This window comes from Eulemur rufifrons, chromosome 20, assembly GCF_041146395.1.
Source record: "Eulemur rufifrons isolate Redbay chromosome 20, OSU_ERuf_1, whole genome shotgun sequence".
NCBI classification, from domain to species: Eukaryota; Metazoa; Chordata; class Mammalia; order Primates; family Lemuridae; genus Eulemur; species Eulemur rufifrons.
This window is the reverse complement of record NC_091002.1, coordinates 38,704,761-38,727,183: the sequence shown is the minus strand read 5'-3', so window position 1 is coordinate 38,727,183 and position 22,423 is coordinate 38,704,761. Positions and strand designations below refer to the sequence as shown.

Below are 22,423 nucleotides of genomic sequence, written 5' to 3'. Positions count from 1 at the left end.
CTTGTGGTCGTGTACTGTATCTCGGAGCAGTCAACCATGTGACCTTGGGGGCCAACGTGTACAGAGCATGTCAAGGCTCTGGACTGAATGCTCGGCCAAGGGTAGGCCATGAGCAGTAAGAAGGGGTAGAGTTGTGTCCCTGGGGGTCACACTTGGCCTTGAGCCCCTGATGCTAGAGCTGGGTGATTTGCAGGCCTCTTGTTTCATGGAATCCTCCCACCATCCATGCGAAGAAGGTGGAGCCTTCTGGGGGTTTTCTCTTGTGGGCTGTGGCCTCGCTAAGCTTGACCCGGAAATCAGTTCTTACAAGGCTGAGCAGCACTCTGATGCCCTCGTCAATGACTTTTCAGATACGGACTCTTCAGGAGCAGCTGGAGAACGGCCCCAACACTCAGCTGGCCCGTCTGCAGCAGGAGAACTCCATCCTGAGGGACGCCCTGAACCAGGCCACAAGCCAGGTGGAGAGCAAGTAAGCTTGAGTGTTTCCACTGGGACACAGTGGCAGGGGCTCCAGAGCCAGGGAGGGCTCCACGAGGCTACAGCAGATGCAGCTGGTGCAGCAGCCGTGTCTGGGCTCTGCACTTGTGTGCACAGGGCTGCCTCTGCAGTTCCACCCTCTCCCTGAGCAGCATCCCGTCCTGACCCTCCGTCTTCCCTCTGGGTTCTGAGCAGCTGGGTCTTCTGACAGGTGTTCTTGTGTGTCAGGTGGCCAAGGCCTCAGGCAGAGCCACCGTGCCCCAGCCTGCAGCCTACCCTTGCCAACATGCCTGGTATCAGTGGGACCAGGTGTCCCTCAGGTTCTAGCTAGTGCTGGCATCTTGCCTTCCTGAAGAGCGATACTTTCCCCATGCTTGTCACCACAGCATCCCCAATGAGAGCATTTTGAACACTCCCGGTGGTGGCCCAGAGTATCGAGGCCCCGCAGTTTGTTCACGATGAGAGTTTAGTGGAGGTGTAAGGGACCTGCCACAGGTCTCCCGTTCTGGAGGGGCCCTGGCTTCTGATGCACTGGTATTAGGTAGCGTTTCCCAGAGTTCTCCATCTCACTGTTGCCTCTGCGTAGCTGAGGCGCTGGAATCCACGGTGAGCCAGCTGACTCCGGCATGCTTCCCTCTAGAGCTGAGCACTCTGCTGCGCTGCTTCTGCCTCCATGAGTCCCATGTTACAGATTCAGTGGTCTGGTCCTCAAGAAGCCCACTGTGTTGTCTTTCCACGCACAGTTCTTTGCCTTCTCTGGGCCTGAAGTGCCCAGCAGGGGCACCTGGGGGTTCTGTGTTACCCTCAAAGTGTCTGCTCTTGCCAGGAGAGGAGCTGACTAAACAGAGCGCACCAGCACCCTGAGTCCTGGGGCTGGGAAGGGTTGGGAGAACCCCAGCTCAGGAGCTGGGTGGGGAGGGGAGTCTGGGCCACATGTCTGTTTTGGCAGGTGGCCCCGCCCCTGGCATGGAGCGAGATCTAATGGCCACCTTCGCCTGGCTAGTCCCTTCTGTCGAGGTCCCCTCTGTGTGTGTGTGTGTGTGTGTGTGTGTGTGTGCACACACACATCTTCATCCCCTTCCTGACCCATTGGCAGGCCAGTTGGAGGTTTGTGGCTGCCATTTCCTCAATAGCCACAGCAGAAGGTCCTGAGACCCAGCTTTTGACATGCAGTGTTGAAGGGTCTGGTCTGTAAGTGCCTCAGGCTCTGGCTTCAGGCCGCCTCCCCCAGCCTGGCTGTGGTCCAGTGAAGGGGGCGAGGGGATCCTTGGGGGATCCACGGGGATCCTGCCCTCAGGTCTGCAGGGGTCAAGGCGAGTCGGCCTGCACCCTGGGCTTGTTCACACGCAGATCAGCAGTGTCTTGCCTTTTTCTGTCTGAATTTCCAGCGGTTTCTGGAAGGATCTTTAGTGCATGCTTTACTCCTGCTCTCCCTGGTCCACGTGCCATGTGGGTAAAACGATGTCCCAGCAAGACACACACCAAACCCCACCCAACAGGAGCTTTGGTAATATCTCCAAGACTTGGGTGATTACTTATAAAAGAGTGAGTTTCCTGGAGAGAAGGTTCAGACCACCAGTCCCCATCACCCTTTTCTGTCCTTCAGTCATGGTCTGGTGACTGTCTTGCAGGCAGAACGCAGAGCTGGCCAAGCTCCGGCAGGAGCTCAGCAAGGTCAGCAAGGAGCTGGTGGAGAAGTCGGAGGCCGCACGGCAGGAGGAGCAGCAGCGGAAGGCTCTGGAAGCCAAGGCAGCTGCCTTCGAGAAACAGGTCCTGCAACTGCAGGTGAGGTGGGGTGGCCATCTCAGTGCCCCGTTCACTGCTCACCAAGCCTGTCTGTGTGGCAGGGATGGACCAGGGCTGGCACAGCCACACTAGGCATCCCCTTCCAGCAAAGACTGACCACTGGGGATGTAGGCGGAGCCGGGGCTTGAACCTGCCGCCTTGGTCTTAGTAGTAGTGATAGCTAACACCACTGGGTGCTTTTTGTGTGCCAGGCACTGTTGTGAGCATTTTATAAGCATTAACTCAGCTCATTCTCATTGAAACCCTAAGAGGGAGGCTCTGGGAATCTGCATTTTACCCATAAGGGAGTTTGAGGCACAGAGAAGTTAAGCAGCTCTCCCAAGTTCACACAGCCAGTGTGTGGCAGAGGCAGGATGTGAATCCCCTGAGTCTAGCTCCAGAACTGTTTGTCTCCCATGCTTGCCACCATGTGGTACCGCAGCTTCTGGCCTCAAGACCAGGTGGGTTTTCTTTCTCAGCCTCTGGGTGTGTCCTGGAAGCCCATTTTCCCAGGAGGATGCCCATTCTCCTTCAAAGGGAGAAAGATTGTCTCCTGTCCCCAAAGTCCAGCATGTTTTCCTCAGCCCAGGAGCCTTGCCACGTGCCTGCCAGTGACTTCCAGTCCCTCTGCTGGCCCGTGTCGGGGCAGGTTGTCTGGATGTGGGGCAGCTACCTCAGGCATGAGGAGCCTTGATATGACATCAAGGCTTTGGGCTTAACTTTCCTGGAAAATGAGGAAATCCTGGAGAGCCGAAGGGCTTTGGACCCTTCTTCTGCTCTGTCATGGAAATCAGGCTGCAGTGCATGGGGGAATCGGGGTGTCTCTTGGAAGGAACTAGAATGAGACATTAAATTGTAAGAGTGATGTTTAAATGTGTGCAGGGGACTAAATAAGAACGTGGAGAATAAACTTGGTTTGATTTTGGGAGAAATTGAGATGGGTAACTTGATATTTTCTGATTTCCATGTAAAGCAGGCCCACCCAGACCAGTGAGATCAGAACCTTGGGTGGGCCTGGCCCTGCTTATGTTTTAAGGGCTCCCAGATGCTTCTGGTATATCTGGAGCTGGAACTGCTGCCCTTCTGCTCAGATTGTCACCATCATGTGTCATTCCTGCAAGGGGTCCAGCCCGGGACAGAAGCCTGGCCCTGGTTCTCACCAGTAAGCCACAGACTCTAGGTCTCAGGGTCCTTGTCCACAGCCTGGGGCTGGACAGAGGGGTCCATGCTTTCCAGTCTGACACCAAAGATTCTGTGCCTGGGGTGATTGACAGTGAAGCCCTTGGTGTCAGCTGCCGGGTTCAGGTCCTAGCTCTGCCACCTCCTAGCAAGTTATCTCAGGGCCTCAGTTTCCCCATCTGTACTATGGGTAGGACAGTAGTAGTTGTCCCACAGAGTGGTTGTGGAGATTAGTTGTGCTGACATACAGAGTCTAGGACTAAAACAGTGCCTTGCAGGAAAAGAGCTCAATGAGTATGAACTTTACAAAGTCCCATTCAGGCAATCTCCACGTTAGACTGGTGGTTTAGGTTGTAGAAAGTATCTCTCCGTGTTCTGCTGAGGTGAAAATGGGGCTCTGTTTTGTGACTGTCCTTCCTTTTCTAGAGGCCCCTTTTCTGTGAGCCAGCTCTTGAGGGACCAGGGCAGGCATGGCCTTCCATGCTGACCTTGGGTCCTGGAGCGTTGGCATCAGGGAGCAGATACCGCCCCCCACCCTACCCCATTGCCTGTCTCGCCATGGCTGGCTTGTCAGGGCCTGCGTGGAAGAAAGTACCCATTGAGGACTGACAGCATCCAGATGGACTGAGTTTTAGAAATCCAGGAGGGTTTTATAAAAGTCCTCAGCTGGCCTGCCCAGCTTCTGAAGGTGATCAGTGTGACTGGCTGTTGCTAACCACATTCTGCTTCCAGGCAAAGAGAGTTGTCATCTCAGATCTTAAGAAAGACGTATGCACGTGGTTTCCATTAAAGATTTTAAAGTTTTTGGTTCCTAAAGGTGGATGGGTTGTTGTTTGACTGTTGCTGGAACCAGTGTTGTAATTAGCGTCAGTAATGAATGGAAAAACACGTGCAGTCACTCTCTCTGCAGTCTGAGCTGGAATCCCTTTTCTCAAAGAAAGAAGAGGAAGAAGCTGGTGGTGGATTTTTCCAGTTGTAAAATGACTCTGCCCTGTGTATCTCAGTCAAGGCAGAGACGTGAGGGTGTGGAGCCAGCAGGAGGGAGGCAGGTTCCTGCCCAGGGTGCTGTGTCAAGGACAAGCGGCTCTGCTCTCTGGGGCGCGGCTTGCAGTCCCTCCTTCCTCTCCTTTCCTCCCTTGGAGTTGGAAATGCACAGACCCCCTGCTACATTCTAATGGAGAAAACATTGCCCATCCGAAAGCTGCCCCCGGTTTTCTACTGCACGGTCCACGTTTATCCATGGCCTGGTGGGTTCATCCTTGGCAGTGTCTTCCCTGGCTCCAGGCCTGCCTCTGCCCAGGTGGCCTAGCACCAGGTTATGTAGCCATGGCCCTGAAAGAGAATAAAAACTGGGATATGGATGATACCAGCGTGTTAAAGGGGTTGAGGGATGACCTTAGAGTCTCATTTTAGTCAACAAGAGTCATTTGTTGACTGCCCCCTCACTTGGTCCTGCTTCCAGACAAGCTTGTTAATTAAACAGTCAGTGGTCTGGTTCTCCAAAGGGCTGGTTAAGTGGTGCCTCGGGCAGCATTTCTGCTTCAGGAACCCAGTGTCAGGGAGTCCTTAACGCATGGACTGGGGTGTCCATTGGAGCACTGGTTGGGACTGCCGGCGACTGAGAGTAGCCTGCCTGTTGCTGAATAGGGAATGGGGCAAACATCGGGCGCACTAAAGCTCTGCGTGGCTCTTAAACTAGGATGATGTAGACTTAGCTGTAGTGATGTGGAAATGTCTCTGAGAGACTATTGAACCATACGAAATTGCCATTTTTGTAGGTCAAAAAATAGTTGAACCCTGGCAATTTCATGTGGTTCAACCTAATATTAAGTGAAAGCACTAAGAGAACTGCTATAGGGGGTGATCTTAATCACGTGCTGTGCCTGTGCACATATGACACATATACAGCCACAGGCAGGAGGCCACCACACTGTCCACCTCTGGGAGGGGATCAAGGGCCCCATCAGGGAAACTGCTGGTTGACTCTGAATCGGTATCTTTGGACTCTTGCAATAAGCACGTGTTCATGAATCACTTCAGAGTGTAAAAATATCGAAACCCAAAAAAGAAGTGGGAAGTGAGTGTAGGTCCCTGGCAGCTTCCATCTCTCCTTGAAAGGGTGCTGGCTGGGGTGAAGTTTGCGTCAATTCTAGAGCATTAAGGAATGAAGTTCCCTTTCTTGCACAGACAGACCAGAGACTGCACAGGGCTCTGGTGGGGGTGGGATGGCCGGTGTAAAGAGCTTTGTCCTCATTCATGAGGCCCAGCCTCCTCCCGCATCCTCACTGCCATGCCCCTCTACCCATCCCCAGGCATCGCACAAGGAGAGCGAGGATGCCCTGCAGAAGCGGCTGGACGAGGTCAGCCGGGAACTCTGCCGCACACAGACCAGCCACGCCAGCCTCCGGGCGGACGCTGAGAAGGCCCAGGAGCAGCAGCAGCAGATGGCCGGTGAGGGTGGCATCTCGGTAGCACCCTGTTCCTGGTGGAGCCCAGGGTGCAGGGTACAGGGTCTGTGCACCGTCCCAGCCCCACTGCCAGGGCCAGAACCCCATAGGCTAGTCCTGTTGCAGTGCGGGCAGTGCAGGTCCCTGACTCTGCCCCTCAGAAAGTCGAACAGGCGAGGATTGTGTCCTGTCAGGAGACCGCTGGAGGCACAGTGAGGCAGGAGACTGTCCACTGTGCGCACGATGCTAGGGTGGAGCCTGTGGGGGTGGAGCTTAGTGCACAGCCTGCAAGGGCTGGGGCTGGGGGTGGAAGGCACCGCCTCCCCCGGAGGCCTGGGTCCCGTCTCTCTGCCCATGGAGCCGTGTGGCTGTGGATGAACTCACGTGGTCTGAGGCCTTAGCCGGTCTTCTCACGTTGTGTCTGTTCTGGGCCTTTCTGCTCTCCCAGCTCGTTCAGCCTACGAGCCCAAGCTGGGTTTGGAAGGTGGGGCCTGTGGTCCCCCTGTGCTCCACAGTCGATGGTGGAGAGGAGGGTGGCGAAGGTGGGGCCTAGACAGTCCCTGGAGAAAGGGGCAGACCGTGCTGGTGAGAGCTCCACAGTCCCTGCCTCCCCATATGTCTGAGTGCCTGCCATGGATGCTGGGCTCAGTAGGAGCACAGCACAGGGCCACCCACAATGACCGGGTCACACAGTGGTGCCCTCTGCAGGGACTTAAGTCAGGGCAGGGTTGTCACACTGTTTCTGTGAAGGGGGGGTGGATGGCTTCTGGCTTCATGGGCCAGGGGGACGGTCTCTGTCACAACTGCTCATCTCCCACAGTGACCAAAAGTGCCCATAGACACCAGGAAAAGAAACAGGCCTGGCTGTGTTTGAATAAAGCTTCATTTATCAAAATGGGTGTGGGGAGGCCTGGGCCCCAGCTCGCTTGCTCCAGGCATGGCTTTAGGTTGGGTGGTCGCAGAAGCCTCTGAGGCAGGGGCAGGGTGCGTGGTGGCGGGGGCCAGCCAGTGCAGGGCACTGAGAGGGGAGCGAAGGTGAACTTGGCCTGTACTGGAAACAGGAGGTGAACGAGAGTGGCCGGAATGAGAGGGTTGGTGGCTGACGTGGGGCCAGATGGGCGGGCCCTGGTTACCCTCCCTCTGAGGAGTGGGCACTGTGTGTGTGTGACGGGAGTGCCTGAGGCAGGGGAATGACGTGGTGTCATCTGCACTCCGGGTGCCCTGGCGCTGGGAGAACGGAGCGGAAGGCAGGAGTAGCCCAGGGAAACCAGGGTGAGGCTGCTGTGGTTATCCAGGCCCAGGCGCCACAGCAGTGCTGGCGAAGCAGGGACAGCCTGGCAGACGGTGGACATGGAAGTGCAGTGATGGGCAGGAGGTGGGGGCAGGAAAATGGAGCAGCAGGGGTGAGGTCCCTGGGGAGCCAGGGTGCCGGGTTGAATTGTTTAATCAGAGCTTCAGTTGGAAGTGGCAGGCGGCAGAGCCGGGCCTTGGGGACGAGATCAGGCCTGGGGGAGAGCGTGGCATCACAGGCACGTGGAGGCCACCTGGGGAGGAGGACACCTCGAGGGGAGAAGGGGGCCAGGGCAGGCCCTGTTGAAGAAAGTCACACCCTGCTGTGGCTTTTGAGGACCACTGAAAGGTCGGGGAGAGGGGGGGCCTAGTCAGAGAGGTGGGGGAGGCATGGCCAGTGGGGGCCACATAGTCACTTTCTAAAGAATTTCTGTTCCCCGCTAATATGAACTGGAGTCCATTTCCAGCCTTTATCTTTTTCTGATGAGTGGTCTGAGGTATTTCATTCTACGCTGATGGTCCTCAGGAACGACACCAGGGTGTCACTTTCTTCAGCAGCTACTAAGAGGCCCCCGTGGTCAGAAGTATGTCTTAAGACCCCCAGGCCCACAGAGGAGGCAGGGGAGGGAGCCGTTGGTGTCCCATGTGTCCCAAGGGGGCAGCTGTCAGGGCACCGACCCCAGGCCTTTTCCAGCGGCTGACCCTGTCTCGTTCCCTTGCCCTGCCACAGAGCTGCACAGCAAGTTACAGTCCTCTGAAGCAGAGGTGAGGAGCAAATGTGAGGAGCTGAGTGGTCTCCACGGGCAGCTCACGGAGGCCAGGGTGGAAAACTCCCAGCTCATGGAGAGAATCCGATCCATCGAGGCCCTGCTGGAGGCGGGCCAGGCCCGGGACGCCCAGGTCAGCCTCTTCCCCGGGCAGCAGGAGGGGAGGGGAAGGCCACCGGGCAGGCGGCTCCCACCTGGGCTGGTCGCTGCTCAGGTGAGTCTCGTGGAGACCAAGGCGCTTTCTGTCTGTCTCATTTCAGGCCAGCCGAGAGGAGGCCGACCAGCAGCAGACCCGGTAAGCTAGCAAGGCAGGGGACAGCCAAGGACGCTGCGGGCTGGGACTTTCGGTGGGGTGTTTAGGTTTCTTCTGGAAGAGCCCCTTTGAGAGGCCAGTGACTTAGAGGACAGGGGACAGGCCTGGGCAGGAAAGAAGGCAGACTTGCAGAGAGCTCCGTGCCTACTCTTAAGGAGCAAAGCTCATCGTGTGGGGAGTGGCAAGTGCCCAGCAGGGGTGGGCGGACCTCCTGCTGCTTGCTGTCCCTCCGTCCTTCCTCTCCGTAAGGGGAAGGGCTGGCGGTTGGAGGGTTCTCTCTGTGTCTACAAACGAGGGTTTCAGGGACTGAGATCCGGAAATCTCACAGGAAAATGGTTGCACAACCCAAATGGAGAGCCCAGATTGTCATCCAGGCTTTTTGCTGGACCACGGTTTTGGGACGTTGGTGTAGCTTAGAGCTGACGACAGTGCAGTTGTTTTCCCTTGTCCATGAGGTGACTTCACTGCTGTCCAGACCTTGTTTTCCTTCAGTGTCAGCAGCACCAGCGCCAGGCCACACTTGGGGACTGTTTGTTTGCTGTTGCTAAGGCTGGAGCCAACACCTGGTGGGGCGGCTCGAGTCAGGGGCCCAAGTCCTTGTGACTATCAGCCCTGGGCCGTGCATCCCTGAGCACATGCCGACAGTCTTGGGAGCTTAGCCCGGAAGGTTCCCTCACCCTGGCTGTCATTGCCAAACATTCATCTCCCTGTGTGTTGCTGAGCAGACGTGGCTTACCAGGCCGCAGCCCATGCTCCCTGGCACTGGGCTCTGTGGCTTGGGGACTGGGAAAGAAACAGCCACGCAAAGGCCCACAGTGCCTCATGGAAGACCCCCAACCAAAACCTCCCCACCTTCCTTTCCTGGAAAACATGGGCTTGCTTTGTTTCTCATGATGGTTTGTTGGGGTAGAGAAAGTCATGTTTGTTCAGGTTTTTGCTGTTGTATTTTAAGAGCAGACTCTTGGACCACACAGTAAGCTCCTAGGCTAATTAACTCGTTTGCCAATAGGATCAATTTTAATTTTTTGCGTCATGCAGATGTGTCTGGCAGAAATTGTTTTTTAAAAATTTCCTTCTCAAAACTTTGATCTAAAAGTTTTGTCTGAGTTGGTCCATCTTACTCTGGAATAGAGAGGAGTGATTCAGCCCCAAATGTTCTGGAACTCAGGCAGTGGCCACCAAGTGGGCGATTGTCAGTGTGTCCTTGCCACTGGCCTGCTGACTCTCATTCCTCGGGGGACGAGCATCCTGTGGGGACGCTCCTGGGGTGGTTGCTGGAGGAGGCTGTTGCGTCTGCAGGGATTGTAGGAAGAGGCTGTGGGGCCCAGCAGGGTTCTGTGAGCCTGAACCTAACACCCAGGAAGCCAACAGCGGTTTTCAAGACGAGGTGCAAAAACTGTATTTAAGATTGAAAACAGGGCCGGGTGCGGTGGCTCACGCCTGTAATCCTAGCACTCTGGGAGGCCGAGGTGGGCGGATCGTTTGAGCTCAGAAGTTCGAGACCAGCCTGAGCAAGAGCGAGACCCCATCTCTACTAAAAATAGAAAGAAATTATATAGACAGCTAAATATATAGAAAAAAAATTAGCCGGGCATGGTGGCGCATGCCTGTAGTCCCAGCTACTCGGGAGGCTGAGGCAGTAGGATCGCTTGAGCCCAGGAGTTTGAGGTTGCTGTGAGCTAAGCTGACGCCACGGCACTCACTCTAGCCTGGGCAACAGAGTGAGACTCTGTCTCAAAAAAAAAAAAAGATTGAAAACAGTGAGGCTGTGTCATAGCCAGCGTCCATTACCAGACAGGGTAGTTGGGACAGCCAGCATGCTTGGCCTGTGCTGAAATTGTTCAGTGTTAGTGTGCCTTTGACTGGTATTTTTCAAAAAGCTTTTGGTCAGAGCCAACAATAAGAAATAGAAATACATATGTCCCTTCCCCAGGCTGGTGACAGACCACCCCCTGTGTGGGGGCATCTTCCCGTAGCTTAAGAGTGGCTTGCGTTGCTGTGATTCAGGTCCCTACTGACCACTCTGGAGTTTCTAGTTCATATGTCCCTGGAGCCTTCCCCATCTGTTCTAAATCTTCATGCAGAAGGTGGCATATTGAAGTGTCTGTGTGGCGCTTGTTCAGAGCCGCTAGTACAGTTCTGTAGCAGCATCAGCCCTCACTTCTGCATGATGGGGGTGGACAGAGCCTGCTGGGTCCTTGGAGCTGGAAAGCAGTGTGGGAAAGATGGGGACCAGCATCTCGCCAATCACACGGCATCTGGGGGTCGTCTCAGGCTGACACCTCAGCTCCCAGGGCACAGACTAAGGAGGGAGCCCTTGGTCTCAGGAGAGTTAGGGTTTGGACAAAGGACAGTCCACTGTACTCGAGGGGAGTCGTGGCTATTGTGATCTGCTGCGAGCAGCGGTGCCCAGTCTCCGGGCCTGTCACACCGTGCGAGTCTGGAGCTCAGGCGTCTCCTGAGGAGGCCCAGCCCAGGTCTTTTGCGAGCTAGGTGTGGCCATGAGAAGGGCCATGTGGCATGTTGTGTGGGGACAGGGCAGGACTGGGTCTATCAGGAAGAAAGAACATCCTAGAAAGCCTACTTCCGGGGCCCACCCATGCTGGCCACCGTGGCCGCTCTGAGGTCGAGGCTCTGGATGAGGGAGGAGGGGCCAGGGCAGCTGCCTGGCTTCCCTGAGAGCCTGCGCCCTGTCAGGTGGAGGGGGATGGGGGGAGACAGTTGGAGGGGACCATCTCTGGCCAAATGGCTCAGCCCTGGGGGTGTTTGTCACCAGGGTGGGGCCTTAGGCCAGGCGTTCTGAGCAGAGGAAGGGGCCCTTCCGAGACAGGACCTGTGGGGGCTGTGGTGCCTTGGAGCCTGGGCAGTGACCTTGCTGTGTCCCCTCAGCCTCAAGGACCTGGAGTCCCAGGTGTCGTGTTTGGAGAAGGAGGCCACTGAGCTCAGGGAGGCTGTGGAGCAGCAGAAAGTGAAGAACAACGTGAGTGGGGAGGGATGGGCAAGCCGGGCTGGGAAGAACAGGCCAGGGCAGTGTGTGGCCGCCAGGAGTGGTTCCTCCATGACAGCCTGAAGACACCTGCCGCGTGGCCCCTGCCCAGACTATTCAGGGGAGGGCTGAGCTCTGCTCTGCACCGCGTTGTGCTGGGGTCATGGCTGAAGGCCTGCCTTCCTCTGGGGGTGTCGGGTGTGCAGGGGTCTTCTGCCCACCCTCAGTTCTTCCAGAAGACCCAGAGCTGACTGCCCTTGGATCAGCTTGCGTCACACGCCCCAGAGTCGAGCCAGCCCCATGATGGGGACACAGTGCTAGTGGGCCTAGCCTGGGTCACTGTGCTCACCCCAAGTGGGGAGGCAGGTGCCAGGAGGAGCGGATGTGGAGGAAGCCGGGCAGGTGACAGGCCCACTGTACCGTCTCCTCTATGGAGACCGTGGGGCCTCGGCCACATCCTCCCTGTGCCCGGCTCTGCCAGAGCCAGCCAGGCCAGTGCTGGCTGTTTGGTGGCAGACACAGGCTGGCCCTCCCTCTTCCCTCATACTAGCAGTGTCTTCCTCTAAAGGGCACCTGCCTCTTCACCCCTGTGCCATGACACCCGCATCAAGCTGTGGCACCCTGGCCTTGAGTTAAGTGCTGCCAGGGAGAGGCCACGTGGGTGTGGGCCAAGTAAAGGGCATTTTGTCCCTTTGCCGGTGTCCTGTGGGGTCTGGGGTAGATTGGGGAGGTTCTCAAGGCTCTGCCCTGCCCTGCCCTGCCCAAGACTGGCTTGAGGCGGCTCGTGGGGCACATGTCAGTGACTGACCCTGCGTGGGCCCTTGACTCTTCCCTTATGACCCCTCCAGGACCTCCGAGAGAAGAACTGGAAGGCAATGGAGGCTCTGGCCACGGCTGAGAGGGCCTGCGAGGAGAAGCTGCACTCCCTGACCCAGGCCAAGGTCGGCACCTACTGTCCCCAGACTCCCTGCTGGTCCACAGACTGCGCACAGAGCAGCCTGGGCCCCAGAGCCCACACCAGACCCTGGGCTCCCACAGCTCCTCCTCTCTCCCCCCACCGCCTTTCCTTCCCTCCCCTCCCTGCCTTCCTGTCCTCTTCCTTAAAATGAGGGGACAAAGATGTGTGTCCTTGGTTGACTTTCCCTGCCGGGCCCTCTGTCGTGAGGGCACAGGGCTAAGCACAGCCACTGGGTTGGACTGAGTTGTACAGCCTTCATGGGCTTCCATGTTGCCTTTGTTGTGTGGCGCTTTGTGTGAATATTCCTTCTTTCTCGGGCCCTCTGAGCTCATGGCCCAGTAGGTTCCATGAGTAATCTTTACGGTAAGTCACGTGGGAGCAGCGAGCTTAGCAGCGCACACTCAGGGAGTGAAATGTGCATTAGCTCCGCGCTTCCTGAACTCCCTATCCCCAGCTCAGGGGAGAGCTGGCGTCCCTCAGTGTCTAGGACCCCCATGTCACCTCTGGGGCCCTGGGCCAGTCAGGAGCCAGCACAGAGGCTCTGGCAGGGGATGTGGCCGGTGATAGTGGCAACTAAACCTCACCCCTCTTATTGGTCACGTATTTCTCTCCCAGCCTCACTCACACAGGAATGTCTATCCCGATAGTGTGAGCTTTGCAGTGACTCCCGTGACTCTTCCAGGGAACCTGTGAGTCATCTCAGATGAGGACCCCAAGACAGGGCAGGGGTGAAGGCTGGCCTCAGGCCATGCATGCTGTTAGAGCTGTAATTAGACTCTTAGAATCTTGGACTTTTAGCACCAAAAGTGACCTCAGAGACCATCTGGCCACCTTGTGGCAAATGCAGAAGCTGTGATGAGAGATGCCATGTGACTTGCTTGTGGTCACACAGCCAGATAATGATAGAAGGTGGCCCCCAGGTCCTCTGTGGCTTGCCTTAGACTCACATGACGACAAGGCCTGAATGGGGGTCCATGCAGGCCTCCCGCACTGTGTGGGTAACTGGGGAGCCCAGCAGGGTCGGCTGCGTAGGCACTCAGCAGGCGAGGGTGTGCTGTGGCCAGGCTGGGCACCCGTGGTCAGCCGTCCTCCATGCACATTCTGGGATGCCACCGGGTCTCGGGCCATGCCCAGGTGGTCTTGGGGCTGGTGGCAGGTGCAGCCTGCTGGGGACAGGTTATCAGGTAAAACTTTCTTTTAGGCAGAAACCCCCAGCAGTCACCCACAGCGTACAGAAAGGGGCCCCGTCCTCTGTCCCCAGGGGACGCTGTGGTCCTAGGCTTTGCTTTATGGCTACTTAGGTCCTTTGGTTCCTTTTCCTTTTTTGTGCTTTGAATGGGAGCTGTTGGCTCTTCCTTGAGGACCAGTCGGGGCTCCAGGCCCAGTACAGCATGGGGTGTAGAATCACACTTCAGGAGGGACATGACCAGAGACAGGCCGGGCCAAGTGCCCTGTCTTCTCTGAGTGGGCTCTGCCTCTGCAGAGTGGAAGGGCTGGGCCCACTGTCTGTGCTGGCTGCTGGGAGTCTTGCTGCTTCTCTTCCTCCATACGCCACCCCGTCATAGCTCCTGCCTCCAAGACACCGAGTGTCCCCAGCTGCCTCTTCCCACCCTGGCCCCACATCAGTTTGCACCCATTCCCCTCCCCCACATGTGGAGAGCTGATGAAACCTGCACACCTGCTGGGGGGCGCCTGCGAGCTGGGGCAGTGTGGCCCCCCTCCTCCATTAGAGCTTCGTCTATTTAATGTTGACCAGCATGGGCTGGGGCGAGTCTCCGTCTTCAGGCAGCCCACAGAGCTACTTGGCTTCTCCTTTGCTTCTTGTCCCTTCCTAGACAGCTGACGACCTGTCCTTTCTGGGGTGGTGACCCAGGCATGTCAGTAAATACCCTGAGGGGTGCCCTGCGCCTCTAGCTGACGCCCTTGTCCCCTGCCAACCCTCTAGGAGGAGTCAGAGAAGCAGCTCCGCCTGACTGAGATGCAGACCAGGGAGGCCCTCGTGGCTCTGCTCCCTGAACTCTCTGTCTCGGTACACCAGGTAGGAAGGGTGGGTGGCTCCTGGGGACCCCACTGCTCCCAGGGAACATCCCTGGGCCTCACCATGCACATTTTGTTGCAGAATTACACTGAGTGGCTGCAGGAGCTCAAAGAGAAAGGCTCTGAGCTGCTGAAGCAGCCGCCAGCTACCACGGAGCCCTCTGTGGTAAGTGGGGCTGCCAGTGTCCCCACGCTCTCCCCTGTCCCTGGGATGGGAGGATGCCCCCGGCCTCATTTTAGTGGGCACCAAGAAAAAAACATTGTGCTTGGCTAACTGGCACCTGTTCTCCCCTCTGCCGTCAGGACCTGGCCTCCAAGTTAAGGGAGGCTGAGGAGACCCAGAGCACCCTGCAGGCCGAGTGTGACCAGTACCGCACCATCCTGGGCGAGACGGTGAGCGAGACTGGACCTGGTGAAGGTTGTGGGTTGGGGGTCCCTCCCGCCCCTCGAGGGGCTGCCAGGAAGGAGAGCTTCAGGACTTACAGGGAGGGAGGCAGGTGGAGTTTCGGAGAAGCCCACTGGCTCTTTGTGGCTTTAGGCAAGTCACTTCCTTGCTCTGGGCCCCGTTTCTTTGGCTGGATAAGGCTCTGAGGTCATCACTGCTCTGCACTGAGGAGAGGGCTGAGCTGCAGGCTCGGGGCTGGTCTCTCAGGGGAGGAGAGACTCGCCTATAACAGAGGATGATCAGGCAGACAGCCATGGGGAAGGGCAAGGTAAGTGGCTGACTGTGGGTTGAACCCCCGTCTCCTGGTGACTCCAAGCTTGATGCTAGGTCCGTCCCTCCCTTCTGGCCAACCCGTCCTGTGCTCCTGGCCCTTGGCCCCTAGCAAGGGCAGCGCTGGTGGCAAAGCCCAACAGTGAGGAGAGTCCTGAGGACCCCTTCCAGGTTGCAGACCTCATTTCCCTGTGAGGCCCCGCAGCCGGTGTTGGCACCGGCCAGAGGCCCTCCCTCCCGGAACAGCAGCCACGTTCCCTCCCCACGCTGTGCGGACTGTAACAAAGTCACAGCAGGGGAAGCACTGGTAGGTCGTCACAGGGGCTGAGGGGCAGAAGAGGCAGTTGTATCCGTGTGGGGTGGGGCCCGGGAGGGAACGGCCGCCTCAGTGTGCTGTCCCCGCAGGAGGGCATGCTCAAAGACCTGCAGAAGAGCGTGGAAGAGGAGGAGCAGGTGTGGAAGGCCAGAGTGGGTGCCACAGAGGAGGAGCTGCAGAAGGTACCAGTGGGCCCTGCACACCTCCTGGGGCTCGGGAAGCCAGACATGACCTGCTAAGACACACGGCTGGACGGGAATTCTGTGAAGTCGGGGGGGATAGTTGACAGGGTCATCTCTCTCACTTATGAGACTTGTGTGTCTCGGTTGGTGTGTTTTGGTGATGCCCTGTAAAGCACAATTATGGGATGGCAGCCGAGCTCCCCTATCTCCAGGAGGCCCGCATCCCCAGGCCCACCCCCAGGAACATGCTGCTGGAGGGCGCCAGAGCGACTGGCTGGGCTTGGAGGGGTGGGTGCGGCCCAGTTTCTTGAGCTGGACTGGTCCTGCCCGGGTCCCAGGACGGCCTCGGTCAGCAGACGTCCCCCACGTCCTCATCTGATGGGACTTTTCTCTTGCTTTGTAGTCACAGGCCACAGTGAAACATCTTGAAGAGATTGTAGAGAAGCTAAAAGTAGAACTTGAGAGTTCAGATCAGGTAAGTGGGGCTCTGCTCAGAGAGCCCTTTCTCCTGTCCCGTGAGCCTCTTAGAAAGTGACATTATAGACCACTCTAGTTGTTTTTCCCTCGTGGACCACGTGCCTTAAGAGAGGCTTTTGTCTTCCAAGCCGAGGGATCTTGTCTGTCTTGTTCTTCCTTGATGAGAGACATTACACCCTAGAATGGCCTGTGCGGATTGCTCGGCCCTGGTTAACAGTGGCTTCTGTCACGGCCTTCAGAATCAAGGTGGCCCCGCTGCTCTCTTCAGACACCACAGTGAGTCCAGGCCTTGGAGAAGGTACCTTGTCACCTGCCTTTGCAAGTGAATCTCAGAGCTGTCCTCTAGCAACGCCTGAGGTCTGAGAGCCTGTCAGGAGCCAGGTGTGCGGAGTTCAGGGCACCATTTCCTGGAAGGGTTCTCCTGTCACTGCGGGTTTCTTGTGGGCCTCGGAGGTCTCCTGACAGCCTTTGCTTATCCAGGGCCAGCCTGTGCCCTGTGCTTAGTGCCCTCCTGCGGCCGGCTTGAGGCTGCTGACATGTGCCTGTGCGTGTCCGTGCAGGTGAGGGAGCACACCTCGCATCTGGAGGCGGAGCTGGAGAAGCACATGGCAGCCGCCAGCGCTGAGTGCCAGAACTATGCCAAGGAGGTGGCAGGGGTGAGTCCGGCTCCCCCAGGACCGCAGCCCCTGCCTAGCAGAGTCTGGTCCTCCCTGGAGCTGCTGCTCCTCAGCCTTTGAGAGCAGCTCTCACGGGAGCCTTAAAGTCTGGGTTTTCAGCTTTTGCCTGACTCCCAAGGACTCCTCGTGGGGCTGTCGGGCCTGAGGCATGTCTGCCCGGCTGACGGAGACCTGGCATTCTGGGTCAGTCCCTGGGACTCCCAGCAAGGGAGTTCTCTGCCTGGCTCGCTGACATCATTGCCAGTGGGGAATGGATTTAAATCTGATACTGTTTTCTGACTATTCTGAAGCAGAGAGCACAAACCTGGCACCCCCAATTCTGGTTTAATCTCAAACTTTTGGCCTGTTTTTGCAAGAAATAATCCGTAAACATTTGCGCTGGGCTGAGCCAGGCGGGCAGTGAATGCCATCCTTCCTAAGTCTGCGGGGAGCCTCGGGAGCCCAGCACCCTGCCCTGTCCTGTGTTCTCCTCAAGGGTTTTGGTTGATGGCTGGATTAGGTTTCATGTTCAAGTGCAAACTCACAGGAGCCGGTTTTCTCTTCTCTCTTCTTTCCCATCACTGGGCTGTTTCTCCCCAAGTTGAGGCAACTTTTATTAGAATCTCAGTCTCAGCTGGATGCAGCCAAGAGTGAAGCCCAGAAACAGAGTGAAGAGCTTGCCCTGGTAGGTGGACTTGGTGTCCCGGGCGTGGGAAGTGTGACCTGGAGTTGTGTGTGTGCAGTGAATTTGCCAGTCACGTGTTTACATCCACTCAAAAGTAACAAAGCTTAGCAGAGGGGACCGTGTCGCCAATTTTGCTGTGTGGGGTGGCAGGCTTCATCGGCCCTTCTTGTACATGTGTCCAAAAGTCTGTGCCGGGCCTGTGGCTGTGGGGACCAGAGTGTTCACCCTCCCTTTCCCATCCCCTGGCCGCCTGCTCCAGGCAGTGGGAGCTCTGGGGGTCTGCACTCCCTATGAGCCCATTGTGGCCCCTGGGGGCATCAGGGACACTGCGACCCTTGGTAACACAAGAGCAGGAGGCCTGGGAATCCCTCCTGGCCTGCCTACCCCTCACCCCGTGGCTCTCAACAAGCTCCTAGTCTTCTGCAGGTTTTTCTCACCTCAGCAATGACTCAGACCCGCTCAGTCAAACCCGTAGCCGTGCAGGGAGGACTGCTCCGTGCCTGGCCCGGTACCGAGTGCTGGCTGCAGAACAAGACAAGCCCCACTGGTAGACGGGAGGAGCGCCCACCGCACAGCAGCCTCCGAGGGGCCCAAGTCCCAGCTGCTTGGCACGTTTGGTCTAGTGGGGCCTCGCTGGACCCGGTACCAGTGCGGGGCCGGGGCTGTAAGCAGCAGCTATAAGGGCACAGGCACGTTGCGTTTGGTCCGTACGGTCTTTTAAAATCTTGAATTGGTTGGCAACACTTAGAAATTGGGAGATTTTGAATAAAAATGTGCAGCTCTGGCTTTCTAAGGAGGGACAGAAGGTCTGGTCCCTGGAGCTGGCATTGGCTGCAGCATCCAGTGAGCGTGGCACATGCTCCCAACTCCCTGGGTGGCCCCTGGTCATTCGGGTCTTAACCTGGGCCACACACCAGAGGGTGGGTACTGCCAGACCAAGTCTCCCAAGTCTGGGGCCACTCATCGAGGTCTTTGGCTAAGCCAGGTCTGGGTGACAGGCCAGGGGTATAGCCCAGGCTTGGGGTGCATGAGGGAAAACCCCTCAGAGTTTCTTGTCATCTTTCAACTGTGCAGTTTAGCTTCTGGCTTGGGGGGCTGGAGCGGGGGAGGGAAAGCAGTGTGGGGGCAGCGCCTGCACGTGGGCTTGCTCCTCGGAGCAGGGCCCCTTGGATGGGCCCCAGGCCACCCATGTTCCCTGGGGAGCTCCTGCCAAGGGCCCTAGCCAGGTCTCCTGATTGGAACCTTCTCAGGTGACACTGCTGCCCTTCAAATTGGAGGCCCAGTGGTCTGGGGGCCTCATGGAACATCAGATGTGTCAGCCCCAGCGATGGAGCTGAGGTGGGGGACCTTGTTTGGCAAGAACTAGACCCCAGAAGGGGCTCTGAGGAGTAACTGCATTCTTGGAGAAGAAAGGCAGGGGGTAGACAGTGTTGTTGGCGCCTCCTGTTCCACTTGGATTCATTAGGTCTGCGCGGGCTGTGTCCCTCACGGGTCACCTCGCCCTCCGGGAGGGCTCCCTACCCATTGGGCCTTGGAGCAGAACACACAGGTCTCATCCATCCAGAGGCTTGTTGGTCTCAAGGCCTCTATGTAGCTCAGGTCAAGGGTTGTGACCTTGGCCCCTGCCCTAGCAAACTTTGATGGGGGTGGGAACTCGGACACAGGTCCCAGTTACCAAACCAGATCCCTGAAGGGGCTTTAACTGTTGAGAGCAGCCCTGGTCCTCCAAGGGAGATCCGAGTGTGTGTGTGTGTGTGCAGGGTGGGCGTGCGACCGGCCGTGTATTTGCACAAACCCACCCTCCCTGTTTCAGGTCAGGCAGCAGTTGAGTGAGATGAAGAGCCACGTAGAGGATGGTGACATAGCTGGGTCCCCGGCTGCCTCCCCAGAGGCACCCCCAGCCGAGCAGGACCCTGTCAAGGTTAGGGCGGTGAGCTGGCCCCAGACACATCACTAACCCCTGGTGGAGCGCAGGCTCCATGGCCTGTTCTGCCTAATGCCTGCTGGCTGCTGCTAGCCTCCACCCCGCTGCCCGCTCCCCTTGCCCTGATGAGGGCCACCAGCCTCCGAATGACGCAGGGAAGGTGGTGGGGTGGAGAGCCAGGGAGCAGGGAGGGGACTCTTGGCCCTAACAGCCTGTGAGGGAGGGGCTCAAGGAGGGCGCCTGCGACTCGGGGTCTGCGCCCACAGGGCTGGGGGAGCAGCCCTGGGCAGGGTCTTCAGCCACAGAAGGGGACTTGGCCCCATGGTAGCCCTTGCTGGGACATCACTAGCAGGATATTTGCTCTCCAGGGTTTTGATCTAAGTGATAGCTGCTGAGAGCCCTCGCCAGGAGGCAGGGGCCTGTCACCAGGGTGGCTGTGGTGTGGCTGCTGGGGCAGTTACCACTGTGGGACTGGGATTCCGAAGCATCTTTCTTGTCCTGTGGGTCTCATTAATGGCACCTGTGGGTCTCATTAATGGCACCTGAGGTTGCAGGGGTCCCATCAGCCTCTCTTCAAACACGCCATCTTCCATGCCAGGGGCTGGGGCACCGTCTCCCCGAGGAGGGCATGTTGCAGATTCCTCGGTTGGGTGGGGAAGGCCAAGAAAGCGCTAGAAGCAGCTGGAAGGTGGGCCCACGGTCTCAGCCTGCCCCGAAGCCCTGTGTCCCCAAGAGGGTGCTTCGCCAGGTTCCCAAGCTATGCTTGCCATGTCTCCCCACAGCTAAAAACGCAGCTGGAGCGGACAGAGGCTGTCCTGGAGGACGAGCAGATGCAGAGGCACAAGCTCATGGCCGAGTTTGAGGAGGTCAGGCCCTGCCCCGGCTCTCAGCCCCCACTAGCTTTTGGCCTGAGTCTCCAGGGGGAACCAGGGGGTGGCACCAGCCGGGTGGGCACCTTGGGGCCCGTGGGTGGTCTGTGTCCTCGGGTCTTCTGAGGGGCTGGTGCTCTCGGGCAGTCTCCTGCCTCCTGGGACATGTGGGTCCTGCCTGCTCATCCCAGCCAGAGGCTCGAGCTGTTCCCCATCAGGCTAGGGGTGCCCCTGGTCCCCAGGCTTGCTTGGTGGTGGTTGACGGCTCGACTATGTGTAAGGCGTCTCACCCAGACTCTGCTCCCCTCTCTGAGAAGGCTCAGACTGTGGCATGTCGGTTACAAGAAGAGCTGGAGAAGCTCCGCACTGCCGGGCCCCTGGAGTCTTCAGAAACAGAGGAGGCCGCGCAGCTGAAGGTAGCGGGCGGCGGGCGCTGGGGTGGGAGTCGGACCTCTGGGATCTACGGCAAGGCTGGGGAGACTGGGCCAGCCCTCAGCACCGGCTTCCCCTTGTCCTCACTTGGTGGGGAGCATCTTGAGGCCTCTCAAGAAGATCCAGGCTTATTAGGGGAGGGTCCTAACCCTGCAATGTCATGTGGTCACATGGCAGCCACTAGCTGGTGTGGCTGTTTAAATGAAGTCGGTTCCTCAGCCTTGTGCCAGGTGCGGCAGCCACGTGTCTCACGGCTGCTGCACTGGACAGTGCAGAGCGACCGTTTTGTCTTAGAAAGTTGTCCCAGCAGCTGGCAGACGACAGGACGTGGACCTAAGTGCCTACACAGGCAGTTTCCTCCCAGCCATCACTGTCTGTCTGGGTGACCAGGAGATGCCTTCCTTGTGCCCCCAGAGGGCCCGGTCCCCAGGGCTTTAGGGCCTCTGTTCACAGCTGTGGTGGCCTCCTGTTGCTGACCCCCTCCAACCCTGTGACCTGCAGGAAAGACTAGAAAAAGAGAAAAAGTTAACAAGTGACCTGGGGCGTGCTGCCACCAAACTGCAGGAGCTTTTGAAGACAACCCAGGAGCAGCTGGCACAGGAGAAAGACGCAGTGAAAAAGTTGCAGGAACAGCTGGAAAAAACAGTGAGTGTGCCCTGTCCCTGCTGGGGCCACACTTGGGGCTCAGCCCGCACTGGGGGGTAGGTGGGAGTCGGAGCTGCCGGGAGGTGGGCACAGTGCTGGGAGCCCCACGGAGGAGAAGTGGAACTCGACCAGTCGTGGGGACAGAGACTTTCTCACGTGGGCATCAGCCCACCAGGCCCAGCACCCACCCTTGCTTCCGTCGGTGGCAAGGGATGTCTGACCCCCTCTGCCGGCCCAGGTCCTCCCTTGGCAGCCCGCAGGGGCCCCTCAGCCAGTGCCCCTGCCACAGGCCCAGCCCCCCGACTGCAGGAACACTGTTCTCCCCCAGACTCACGGCCCCGGCTCTCTGCACCCTCAGTTGGGGCTGGCTCTGGGCTCCTGTTCTGTGGACTGGCTGGGGGTACTGATCCAGGGAGAGGCCCAACTGTCCCTAGGCCTTGGGGACAAGCGGTTCTGCCTTGGCTCCTCGGCCCAGCCTGTCCCTCACTCTGCCCTCTTTGTTCACAGGAGGACGGTAGCAGCTCAAAGGAGGGCACCTCTGTCTGAGTCTGCTCTGTGGAAAAAGAAGTTACTGTTCAACTTACCAAAATGCCTTACACATTCCTTACAAATAAATAAACCAACCAGTACAGCGTTATCCAGGCCCAATTTCCGGTAGCTCCGAGAGAAGCCATTAGAGACAAGAGTCTCTTAGAGCCACAGAAATAGATCTTCCAGACCCCCGTTTGTAAAAGAACCTTTGTCACATTTGATAAACACTATTCCCCAGGAGCAGCCCAGGACCGCGCCGCGCAGACGCCAAAGCCCTCGTCAACTCTGTGACCGCCCCCGTGGGTGTGTGCCAGGAGGCCGCCGCTCTGGGGATCTGTCCGTCAGTGCAATTGTCTTTTTTCAGTGGGGCAGGGCCGGGAGGTGGCCGGGACCAGGTGGTAAGTTCTCGAAGGCTGTGGGGCAGACTGGAGGGCGCAGCCCAGCCCAGCCCGGAGAGGCAGCAACCCCACACCCCTCGAAGTTGCCAACCAGAACTGACATGTGACCTCCTGGATGTTAATGCCATTAAAACCAACGTTGTTGCCCGGCGCTGCAGTCTCTGGTCTCGTGCTGGGGCTCCCCCGTCCGGCCGTCGGGCCCCCGATGAGGAACGCATGGGGGCCGCCCCTGGGGGACAGCAAGTGTGGTCCTCGGCTCCGTGTAGAGTAGGGGTGAGGCTCGCTGCTCCCCGGCCCCCCAGCGCTTCTCCGTGTTGCCTCCCAGGTCCCAGTGCCTGCCGGGCAGGGTAGGGG

General features: G+C 58.0%; 1 protein-coding gene across 4 annotated transcripts in view; it reads left to right on the top strand.

The window, feature by feature from the left end:
- Positions 1-22,220, top strand: part of RRBP1 (ribosome binding protein 1) — a 68,943-nt gene extending 46,723 nt beyond the window's left edge. The window contains exons 6-25 of one of the 4 annotated variants that reach the window (XM_069496105.1): positions 351-469; positions 2,109-2,262; positions 5,754-5,892; positions 7,909-8,078; positions 8,206-8,240; positions 11,148-11,238; positions 12,093-12,185; positions 14,148-14,240; positions 14,322-14,405; positions 14,543-14,632; positions 15,360-15,452; positions 15,856-15,927; positions 16,490-16,585; positions 17,187-17,270; positions 19,084-19,191; positions 19,793-19,882; positions 19,977-20,060; positions 20,381-20,479; positions 20,997-21,140; positions 21,648-22,220. In XM_069496105.1, the coding sequence (XP_069352206.1) occupies positions 351-469; positions 2,109-2,262; positions 5,754-5,892; positions 7,909-8,078; positions 8,206-8,240; positions 11,148-11,238; positions 12,093-12,185; positions 14,148-14,240; positions 14,322-14,405; positions 14,543-14,632; positions 15,360-15,452; positions 15,856-15,927; positions 16,490-16,585; positions 17,187-17,270; positions 19,084-19,191; positions 19,793-19,882; positions 19,977-20,060; positions 20,381-20,479; positions 20,997-21,140; positions 21,648-21,686 (1,977 nt within the window). In that variant the 3' untranslated portion in view covers positions 21,687-22,220. The remainder of the gene's footprint in view (positions 1-350; positions 470-2,108; positions 2,263-5,753; positions 5,893-7,908; positions 8,079-8,205; positions 8,241-11,147; positions 11,239-12,092; positions 12,186-14,147; positions 14,241-14,321; positions 14,406-14,542; positions 14,633-15,359; positions 15,453-15,855; positions 15,928-16,489; positions 16,586-17,186; positions 17,271-19,083; positions 19,192-19,792; positions 19,883-19,976; positions 20,061-20,380; positions 20,480-20,996; positions 21,141-21,647) is intronic. The other 3 variants (XM_069496106.1, XM_069496107.1, XM_069496108.1) reach the window with 3 other exon arrangements.
- Positions 22,221-22,423: the final 203 nt, after the last annotated feature.